Below are 11,286 nucleotides of genomic sequence, written 5' to 3'. Positions count from 1 at the left end.
AACCTTCTTCCCTCCACCCTCCCTCTTTTTTCCCCGCCCTCGTCCCCCCGCTCCCCCTCCCTTCCCCTTCCTCCTCATCACCCCCTCCTTCCTCCTCCCTCCTCCCAACTCCCTCCTCTCCATATTCTTAGGTTTTTTTCGGTAAAGTCACGTAGGTAAAACATTAAAATTAATGAAAGTAAAATAAAACAAAATAAAAATAAAAATCACGACGTTTCGGAGGCAACACAAGTCTCCGTCATCAGGTGGAACCGTCACAGCCGAATTAGCTGCATCATCCACCTCCTTCCTCCAACCCTCCCTCCATCCCCCTTCTCTTCCTCCCCTCCCCCCGCCGCGCGGTGCATGCTGGGAGAGCACCAACATGGCCGCCGTGATGCGAGTTCCCGGGCGCTCCGTGCGGGCAATGTCAAGTAAGAGTCACCTCAGCGGCGCTCTCTCCCCCCTCCGCCTTCGTTGTCGTTGTTGTTGTTCGCCTTTCCAGGCTCCAGCTTGTCAAGTTGAGTTGCGTGAGGTTGAGGCCGAGGGGTCGCGCGCGGCCTGCGTCGCCGTTGAGTTACGGAGTTGAGTTGTGCCTGACCTGGGGCCTTGTTTAGACCGAAGCCTAGGTCGTCTTGACGGGTGATATTCATTGCAAGCGGTTTACAGTCATGCAAAGTGTTGCCTTGTTGTTACGGCCTTATTATCGCGACGTAATAACGGTAGGGTACGTGTCGTTGCATTGTTATACGTGTGTCTTGTTTTGCAACTAGTGAAGTTTTCAACCCGCCGCGGGAGATAACGTTGGTGTCGAGATGTGGGGAAAGTCCACGGCTGAATACCCCCAGAGCGCCGCTCTCTGTCTTCTTGTAGACGTCGTTATACCAAACTACTGCCTCGCTATGGAGGCGAAGCGGTGGCGAATTGGTTAGCGCACTGCACTCTTAACCCGGTGAGCCGAGTTTGACTCCCGTGCACGGCGAATATCCGTGTGTGAATGATATATAAACCGGTCGAATGCTCGCTGACAGGAGGTATCGGGACAGACCCAGGTGCCATGGGCTGGCTGGCTGAGATGACTGACAGATGCACCACCAGCTGTACCCACGACTGTGCCAACTTGCTGCGTTTTAGCCGCCCGGCGCTTCGCTTGTTGTTGTGGGCGTCGCTCCTCTGCCCTCCGTTGTTGATGGAGGGCGACTGTCTCCAAATGCCCAGTAGCGTCCTTCACGAACCTCCTCCAAAGAGCGAGCCTTCGACACTTCACGTGGCCTCAAAGTGCACCTTGCCTGGCACAGGCGCCGTGGTGACGTCACCGTCACTGAGTGGCGAATAGCGGGTATTGGTATAAACCGGTATAGTACTGGGATCCCCTAGGTTCACCAACCCACACTGATCAGCGTGGGGAATATGGGAAAACAAACACCATGACCGCCACGACGTCGGGCGGCGGCCTTCATCTAGCAGTGAATTGACACATAAGTGACACAAAAGTTGGCCAAGTACTAAATAACAATACGACCACGTCAGCATCTCAGTGCTCATTAGGAGCGTTGAGAGATGTTCGTCTCCATTGGTCGGTGGTGCAAATTCCACATTCCAATGATGAGAGCCAGACCTCTCTATTTTGACAGCCACCAATACCAGTGAGATATTTTACTTTTTATTACAATTTTCACCAAACTCGCCGTTATCAATGATATTTCCAAGTCGGCAGTGGAAGACTTGAGTTTACATTGTCTCCCAATATTTCAATGCGAATATCTTTGAGGACATTGCTTTGTACAACGTATATTTTGAATTAAATATTACATAACTCGGGTGGTGCGGTGGCGCAGGCGTGTGAGCACGCTACGCTATTCGCCCGCCTACCTGCGCATTGTTGTTCTTGTCACTGTTCCGCTTGATCCGAGCAGCCGTCCCTGTTGATGGTGATGACACCACCACCACTGTAGTTGCCATCATGGGTGGGACGGGTGTCTCTTGCAGGCGTCGGGGCTTGGCCCCCCGTATCCGCGGGTCCCGGGGCGGCGCTTCTCGGGGGGCCTCCCTTCTCCGGCCCGCGGACGTCGCCCCCGTCCCGTGCCACCCACCAGGCTGTGATGCCGCGCGGGCGCGGGGGCCGCTCCTCCTTCAGCGGCGTTGTCGCCACCGTGTTTGGAGCGACGGGTTTCCTTGGGCGCTACGTCGTCAACAAGCTCGGTGAGCTGGTGATAGCAGCCACGACCTAAACCAACAAACGGCTTCGTTGTCAAACAACCTGATCACTTTTTTGAGACGCACTGGTCATTTTAAGACGCCGAGACATTTTGATTACTGCAAGGAGATTGTTACGTTGGTCAGTCAGCCCGCTGAGTGAGCATTATATGCGACTCAAATGATAGACTCAAATGATAAGATGCTACTCAAATGATACATTCCTTGAAAATAAGTTGGTCCACACCAGGCCTATAACTTAAGTAAAGAGACCTTTTTTACGTAGCAAAGGAGATTGTTGTCATTAGCAGTCTGATATTTCCTCAGCATCTCAATTGGATTGAGAGGCACAGAGCCCATCAAAGGTGAAAAGAGAACAATTTTGACAGTTACGTATGGAGCTCAGTTTCCAGTCTAATCCAATACGATTCAAGGATTTGCCTCGCAATTAGCATTTACGAGGCTCAGCTGGATGGCAGGCTTGAGCTGAAGGAGAGGGGAGAGACAGGCATGTGTATTCAGTGTCAGAAATTGTATGTGTCTGCGGGTTGATAGATAGATCCATTGACAGGCTTTAATTTTTAAGTGGTGTTTTATATCTGAGGTCTGAGGGTGTAGTCCATTGTAAACTTTTTTTTTCCCTTTTTGCCTCATCAGGTCGCGAGGGAGCGCAGATCATTATCCCCTATCGCTGTGACGCCTACGACGTGATGCACCTTAAGCCAATGGGCGATCTGGGGCAGTTGATTTTCATGGTAAGGTTAAGCTACTGTTGGCACTTATGACACCGTAGCTTGGAATACCATTCCAGGCAGTCTCCTGAGCAGTGACACCAGAATATATACTTTAAGTGCCCTCGGTACTCTTACATGTTTTAAACCAGCACACTGACTCCCAGAGGTTACAGGCTGTCGTTAGTTAATTGGCAGCCTCGTATTTACAGTGTAGCATCTATCTGCAGAGGGGAGTGGTGGTGTAGTGGTGCTATCGCAACCGATTTAGGGAGTCCTTCACCCATTAGTTGATTGACAAAGAGCACGAATTGCAATTATTTTTCACCCTGTAGACATTCGTGTCGTGTGCAGTGTGATGCCACTAGGTGGCAGTGTTCTAAGTCAGCCACCGAGTCAATAGTTGACCTGCTACCACTTTGCCTTTGGTTTATCATAACCATTTAACGTTATGTTTGACTTATCAGCTCTGGAATGCTTAATCAGATAATCAACAAATGTTTGTCTTGTTCATCAGAAACACTTATCACAATAAAACAGGATAACATTTCAGGTAATGGCCCCAACTTCAGAGTAGTGGAGAACAGAATGATTTACTTTAATTTAAGAAAATTAACAAATGTACTCTTTTAAATGAAACAATTTGTTTAAAAAAATATGTTTTATATATATAAAGTAGTTATTTTCAAAGTTTAAGGCACTGATGTGATATATTAGGGGAAGACAGAATGAGAACAATTTCCATTTCTGAATAAATATAATTTATTATAAAATACCAAAACTCAAACGTGAATACAAAAATTTTATAGAAGTAACTTTGCTTTTGGTTTTTCCAGGATTGGTCAATGAAAGACCAGGAGTCGATCCGAAAGGCCGTGCAGCACTCCAATGTGGTCATCAACATCTGTGGGCAGGGCTGGGAGACCAGGTAAAGGTGTGGGAGAGGGTGGGTGGTGCACTTCATTAGGGATGCAACAGTGCATTGATTGGCTGAATAAACACTTTTACTACACTCACCATTCATGCATTGAATCATCCGTGTAAGGCCTTCATCCAGCCGTGTTACTGCCGCTGATAATGATAATAAATCCACACATTAATTAACCCTTTCTTGTTCTGATGACGTACATTTGACGTGCAGCTCAAAGAGATGACATCAGTTTTTTTTCCTATTCTGTTCGATGACGTCATCGAAACGGGGCCGAAAGAAAACATAAAATAACTTTATCGGTACCAAGGCTCTCACAAGGCCATGCGGGAGGGTGTATGGCACGGTTTGGCGGCAGCTGTCGTAGAGTGCAGTCCTGTCGCTACAGTTCTCTGCGGTGAGAACAATGTCTTTTAAAAACAACAGCGCTATTGCCTCTCTAAAACACAATTAACTCTGAACCGCTTGTGCGTTCCGATATTCAACGGTGAATGGGACCCACCCTGTAGCCTGTAGTCATCTCGCAATGGGAGAGGGTTAATTCTAATACCTGTAGCATGATCCCAGTGTTCGAAGTGAATTGCAGCCGCTGTTGAACCTGTTGGCAGGAACAACTCGTTTGATGATGTGCATGTCGTGGCGGCACGAGACATCGCTCTGGCCGCCAAGGAGGCCGGCGTTCCCAAGCTGATCCATGTGTCTCACCTCAACGCCGACATCCGCAGCGCCTCCAAGTATCTGCGCACAAAGGTGAGACAGCCACCAGTGTAATGCACCACAGTTTGTTATTTTTTCGGCATCTAAATTCAGCTGCATATGAAGATGCTGTCATACAGAAACTGGGAATATTGAGAGGCAGGGTAGGAATGGAGGGTCTTGAGCAACAAACCTCTTGTAGATAGATACACACCTTGGCTATGTGTTTGAAGCTTCGTTAATTTGGAAAAAAATAGTCATTGTCAAGCCCTTTCCTCAGTGTTTGTTGTTGTCAGCATCACGTCGTGTGACAAGGAAGTTTACACTGGGAACTTGAAGCCCTGCCCCAGGAGATTACATCGCAGAACTCTTACTGAAATAAATTAATCAGGTCACCTCATCCACATTGGCTTCCGTATTTGCCCTCTGCTAAAGATTAGTTGTCACATGTCAGCATGTCAATCAAACCGATTTTTTTGTCCTACCCTTAATTTTTATTACAAGCCATTACAGCCCGTATTAAGACTGCCGTGCACAGGGTAACCTCATGCTTCTTAAAGTTAGCAAAATGGTAAGAGAGTTTTAAACAAAACTCGTAGTGAATATTTTCAGACCATATTGTTTTATGATTTATTGTTGTTTGATGTTCTTTGTGTGCTGCCCGACCCTGCTCGTTTGGGGCTCGAGAGTCGAGTGGAAGAGCGGTTTCTGCGTTTATAGTCGGACGGATTGCCTATGTCCGAGCCTTCACTTTTATTCACTCGCCATTAATCAGTACCAGTTTCGGCGTTAACAAAATCAGCACTCGGGAGACAAATGTGGCCAAGCAGTGGTACTAGCCGCACACCACTATCGCGCTGTGTGCCCTACCGGCTTTAATAGGTACTCGCCCAACAGCACCTGCTGCAACGGTGTGTATGACAATACGGGGGTCTTTGTCTCTTGTCGTGTTTTCTCATAGAGAAGAGGGGATTGTGCTTGTTGGGGTTTCGAGGGCGGCGGCAGCCGTGGCGGCGGCGTCTCTATTTTGTGTTGACGAGCAGTGGTCGTTTCTCACCATTGACGTCGGGCGCGTTTGCCGTATGTGCAGTGTCTGGGCGAGAAGGCCGTGCGCGAAGCTTTCCCCGACGCCACCATCCTGAAGCCCTCGGACATGTTCGGCAGAGAGGACAAGTACTTCAATCACTTTGCAAGTGAGAAAACCAACGCCGCTCAGTCCAGTTTGCTTTTTCGTCTCAGTCAAGCCCGTGTCCAGAGGGTGGGAAAATCGACGCACGGCCCCACACATACGAAATGATCATGCACCGGTTGGTTCATTACACACCATCGATTCCAGGCAATGGCGCAACACAGCCCACACAGCATTGCAGGTTGCCACTGATCAATACGTGGGTTTCATTTTCTGCTCCGCCTGTGAACTCAATGCCCCATTTGGACAGAGTCTTGCATCCAGGGCTGCTGTCGCCACTTATTGCCCGTACTGAGTGTACGTGCCGTTAACGCGCGTCCGTTCCAGCGATTAGAGTTGGTGGCATTCATGTGCCCTGTTACAATCCGCTTTTGCACGATCACTGGCCTATTCTATTCACATGCAGACGAAGCCATCGCATACTGCACACACCTGATACTCTTTGGTTCTTTCGGTAAAGTCACGTAGGTAGAAAACATAATAGAACACGACGTTTCGATCGCCACACAAGCAATCGTCTTCAGGTGGGAGAGAGAAACAAGCAGCCTGTTTCTCTTTCTCGCCTGTAGACGATTGATCGATCACGTCGTGATCTATTATTTTTTCTACCTCCGTGACTTTACCGAACGAACCAAAGAGTATGGATTCCTGCAGTCACGAATGCTTCAAATCAAGATTACACACCTGATAGTTGGTAATCATGGAAACGCAAGGCCCGGGGTTGAGAAACACTACTCTGCACCACACCACCACCACTTGCACCATGGAAAGAGAGAGCCGCACCGCTTATGAAATCAACACATTTGTCTTTGTACAGATATGCTCTTGTTTGGAGGGCTGCCTCTCATTGCAAAGGGGAAGATGACTATCAAGCAGCCAGTCTACGTACGTACGCTCTACAGCACCACCCTGCTTTGTAATCCACTTAACTCTCATTTAACCTTAGGCAGATTATCGTATTGCGGACTTGCTGCACTTCCGAATAAAATAAACGACATGTATTCAATGTTTGGATATTAGCTGCTCCTCACTCCGCAATTCACGGTGTGAAATGTAAGATAAGAATAACTCGGACCCGGAGTGCAAGGACGTTGTGGCCACCAGCCGTGAGAACCGTTTTGTATTCACACGTTGCGTCTCCAGGTGTCGGACGTGGCCCAAGCTATCGTGAACGCAGCGCACAGTGAAAACGTCCTAGGCAAGACTTACGCACTCAGCGGGTGAGGTCCATGTAGCGGCTCGCCCGTGCGCACACGCTGCCGGGGTCCGCGGTGAATGTGTCAGGTGGGACTGTGTCCGGCAGGGGCTGTGGCGAATGTGTGTGAGGCATGATTGTGTCTGTAGGAGACATTGGCTGTGTGTCTCCAGGGTCTGTGGTGAATGTATATATATATGTATGTTGAACTTCTTTCGCACTGTATGGATACCAACTGTGCTAATCGGAGGTGCAGGAAAAGGACGACAAACTGTGGACAAAAAATGGTTCTAAAGAAATGAGTTTTCAAAAATTTGTGAAGCACAGTTGTGTCTAGGAGATATTGGCTGTGTGTTTCAGTAGGGTCTGTGGCGAATGTTCGAATGAGGTGTGACTGTCCGCTAAGTCTGCTGGGAATGCTTGTATGAGGCGGCATGTCCGTGTGTCTGTAGGTGGGGTGGTGGCGTAGTGGTTAACGACCTGTGCTATCAGCCCGATTCACAGCCACAGGTTACATTTTAGTGGCCAGTGATATCAGAATCAGTTCTAGGCCTCTTCAAAACCAAATCGGCCTTAAATATTTGAGTATCTGGTTTGCTGTTTAAAACATCAGCACTGGGAAAATAAAATGTGGTTGAAAGTCTGTGGCTTTGACACATTGGCGATGTAGCACCACTCTTACTGAATGTGAGCCACGGATCTTTTGATCGGCTATTGTATCGCACACTTCTTGCCCTGCCGTAACGAGGCAGGAGGCCACTGTGATTCGATAACAATTTCAGCCAGTGCAATCCGCTGCCCATGAATGTCGCGCAACAACCTGGTGCGCTCTGTTCGTCCCCCTTAGATTGTCTCGCGTGTCCTGCCCCCACCCCTAGGCCTGGCCGCTACGAGCTGCTGGAGCTAGTGAAGTACATCTTTGCCGTGGCGTACCGGCCGTTCGTGCCCTACAGCATGCCTCGGCCGCTTTACCAGTGAGTGATTGCCTGCTTCCTGCCTCTGGGCTGTATGATATCCTTCGACTAAGGTATTGCCGAGCAAAGTCAATCCCTCGTTATACAACATCTAAGGCATGACTGCGTCGGGCTAGAAAACACACCGCTCATCCTGGAGCTTGTCATGAACAAGAAGTGCCTTACACCACACAAGTGTTGCTATGTTGAACAATTAGCTATGCAACAATTTACACAGCCCCCACAACAGAACGTTTTGTCACCATTCAAGGGGTTGCAATTCCTGAATCGATTTTCTTCGCTGCGCTTTTTGCGTGTGTTGTCGGTCCCATTTGTTCCTTCAGCTTTTGAAGCGAACATTTTCATACGATTTGCATTAAAGCTAAATCGCCAAGCCTTGACACGATTTGAACCGTGCAGCGTCTCAGAGTTGGTGCATAATGCACGCGCGATGCCTCTTAAGCGTCACCAAGCGCCGTGGCGTCGACGCTCGTCCCTTGGCGGTGTTGATCCATGCCACACGAGGTGTGTTCCCTCGTTGCGCTGGCGAGAGTCGCCACCGAGTTGAACGTGCGCTGTTCCCCCAGCCTCATCGCCCGCTGCTTCGAGCTGGTGCCGTTCGAACCGTGGACAACCCGGGATAAGGTGGACAGGGTGAGTTTGATGCATTCCCCTCCTGTGACTTGCGAGCGCTTGGCACTCGGGAGGCGTTCACTTTGGCGTCGGTGGCTTTTCGTCACATTGCTTCCTTCAGCATGAGTGGTGTGAGTGAATAGCAACAGTTTTGCCCTCTGCTGGTAATAATTATTGATGGCCTGCTAAGAATCGGAATCTTTTTTTATCCTAGAGAAATCCGATGAGCTATGAAGCTATTTTTCACAGATGTCCGGTAGGGGCAGGTCAGAAAGTTACAACAAAAAAGTAGAAAAAACGAAAGGAGTACAAATTATGGCGCTTTTATTTACAGCATGCCTCCTGTGTGCTCTTGTTTAAAATGTTCACCTCGCCTGGCCCAATACAAGTGCCGTGCCGCCATAGCTACTACTAGTCATTGAAACAAAGCATTTGTCTTCATATCATGTTTTCACACGCGTGAATTAGAGGAGTGCGTACGTGTGCCTGTGTACACGAACGCCCGTGCGTGTTTTACGTCCTCCAAGCGAGCCTTGGACAGCTCTCCGATGTGTTTTCGGGATATACGCATCGGAGAGCTGTACAGCACAACTGGGAAAATCTACGCAGAAGCTTTCTACAACACTTGACGGCATCCTCAAAAGGGCACCTATCCTGCGGCATGAGAGCCTCGGAGATCTCGCCAGCACTTGGTGGCGAATGAATTGTCGGCTGTTGTTGTGTATGTTCCCGGTTGTGTCCGTGCCGCGGCTCAGCTTCACACGACTGATAAGTTGCACCCGGAGCTGCTGGCGCTGCAGGACCTGGGGGTGGTGCCCACCTCCGTGGAGGAGAAGGCCATCGAGGTACTGCGGAAGCACCGGCGCTTCCGCTGGCTCGAGGTGGACATGGACGAAATCAAGCCGGCCAAGGCCATATGAGAACACCCGCCACCCCCCCCCCCTCCCCACGCTTGGCTCGCGTCGGCTCCGGGCTGCTGTGGGGAGCCGTTCGGATAAAAAAAACACACCGCTTAGACGCCATTAGTCACGGGGCAGTTCCACGATTGCGGAGGTACGTTTCGGACAATTTAAAGATGTGTGAGGAATCGTTGGGGTGTAGTCGTGAAAGCGGCTTCTCATTTGGGAATAGTATGTCCACCAATTAGGATTCTTAATTCGCGTTCATATTATTTGTCCGTCTTTCATGGATGAGGAAGAAACGCTTGTAAAAAATAAATACGAACGTGTTTAACGTGCACAGGCAACTGAAGTTTTAATCCACTCTGTGATGGTTGAGTGTTTATTCGGATTTGTGTCTGTTAAACCCTCGAGTTATGACAGAAATTACACCCCATAAAAATTGACCCTTAAGGTTGGCCAATTTGTGGAACTGCACCAGTCACTGGGTTGACCTAAATTCGCTTTCATAGAGATGTTTTAAAGGGATCTCCATTCACTTTTGTGAAAGTCAGTTTTGCAAGGTATGTGCATAGGAGGAGCCAACCTTGTTATTTGTGGAAATCCCATGATTCAAGATGGTTTGTTTTCTTTGACACGGTGGTGAATGTACTGCCTCTAGGGAATTGCAGGGGTGATGTGAACCAAATGCATACGACCTTATCGATTCCCGCGTCTGTTATTCGATTCAAGTTTCCAGGACGTTGAATCGGTGCGTCCGTTTGCATGGCCAATGCAGTGTTGGCATTTTAAAGTACGGACAGCAGTGGATAGATTGACATGAAGTATATAACAACATTATCATTGGGAGCTCGTGTTGTTGTTTGTCTTAAGTGCATTAGCTACGTGGGAACTACATAATTCACGTGTGAAAGTGATTCGTTGACGTGAATGGAGATGGCTTGGTAGATATCTGTAAAAGTGATTGCAGGTCACTTGGTGCCCACACACGGCCAGGCATGAACAAAGTAAGCGAGTAGACTTGCAGCGCCTAGCCGATGCGGTGACCCCTTTGCGTAATGTCTGGCATTAGCCCAGTGTACATGGGACATGGAGACTCTGTGCAATGGACGCTTTGCCTCTTTTCTCAGACAGCTATCTCGGCTTGTTCCGGGTAAAAATGCATGGCACGGTCGTGACGACAGGCTTGGACATTGTGCTGTGCGTGTGCCCCTGATCCGAGACCCCCCCCCCCTGCCTGTGTACCATGGTGCTATTGCCGGGCAAGATGCCACCCTCGTGTGAATTGAGAGCTCGCCCGCTCTCCGTTGCGTACACAACAATTAGCTGTTTTGTGAAACGGCCTTGTAAATTAAACAAACATAAAGATGTTTATTCCAAAAAATGTGTTTGATTTCGAGTGTGCTGCTGTCTTCTTTATGAAATGTGTTGCTCGATGCGTTTCGGTGGGAAAACAGTTTTTTTCTCGGTGGCAAGTAGCTCATTCATTCCCCGCTGCCCTTCTAGTGTACAACTTTCCTAATCAGTTTCAAGGACAATGCATATATTATCTTAGTGTTTTTTTGCATTTTGACTGCAAGTATTGTGGTTAATGCTGACATGAATCCTTGTGAAAAGGTTTCAGTTTTGTTGCCAGAAAAAAGGGGGAAAACCCTAGTATTATATTTTGGTACTGGCAAAGGCGGCCTAATGATGAAACTTTCCTAAAACTTTAGAGCTCCCCCCAACCAACCGTGCTCTCAATTCCCTGTTCAAGTCCAAGCCCAAGACCTTTCACTTTTACTCTGCCAATGACTCCCAGCTCTCTTATCTCGAAAATAAATATGCCCAGTGTGTTCTGTACAGCGTCTTGAGATGTGGTCACATTTATATCCTTTATGAATCTAG

General features: G+C 48.6%; 1 protein-coding gene across 1 annotated transcript; it reads left to right on the top strand.

The window, feature by feature from the left end:
• Positions 1 to 311: 311 nt before the first annotated feature.
• On the top strand, positions 312 to 10,783 carry NDUFA9 (NADH:ubiquinone oxidoreductase subunit A9). Its single transcript, XM_078856645.1, has 11 exons — positions 312 to 413; positions 1,969 to 2,181; positions 2,833 to 2,930; positions 3,743 to 3,834; positions 4,443 to 4,584; positions 5,621 to 5,723; positions 6,537 to 6,604; positions 6,863 to 6,939; positions 7,793 to 7,888; positions 8,455 to 8,521; positions 9,256 to 10,783. The coding sequence occupies exons 1-11, from the start codon at positions 365 to 367 to the stop codon at positions 9,418 to 9,420; spliced, it is 1,170 nt and encodes a 389-aa protein (XP_078712771.1). The 5' UTR covers positions 312 to 364; the 3' UTR covers positions 9,421 to 10,783.
• The last annotated feature ends 503 nt before the right edge of the window (positions 10,784 to 11,286 follow it).

Source organism: Lampetra fluviatilis, chromosome 5, assembly GCF_964198595.1.
Source record: "Lampetra fluviatilis chromosome 5, kcLamFluv1.1, whole genome shotgun sequence".
NCBI classification, from domain to species: domain Eukaryota; kingdom Metazoa; phylum Chordata; class Hyperoartia; order Petromyzontiformes; family Petromyzontidae; genus Lampetra; species Lampetra fluviatilis.
Note: the sequence above shows the minus strand (reverse complement) of the source record. Positions and strands in the feature narration are given on the sequence as shown.

What these genes read in the sequence shown, in the direction of transcription:
- NDUFA9 (XM_078856645.1), top strand. Translation starts at nt 365, where the DNA reads ATGGCCGCCGTGATGCGAGTTCCCGGGCGCTCCGTGCGGGCAATGTCA. An exon ending in CCAAGTATCTGCGCACAAAG is followed by an intron (nt 4,585 to 5,620) that starts GTGAGACAGCCA and finishes CCGTATGTGCAG; the next exon opens with TGTCTGGGCGAGAAGGCCGT. An exon ending in ATGCCTCGGCCGCTTTACCA is followed by an intron (nt 7,889 to 8,454) that starts GTGAGTGATTGC and finishes CTGTTCCCCCAG; the next exon opens with CCTCATCGCCCGCTGCTTCG.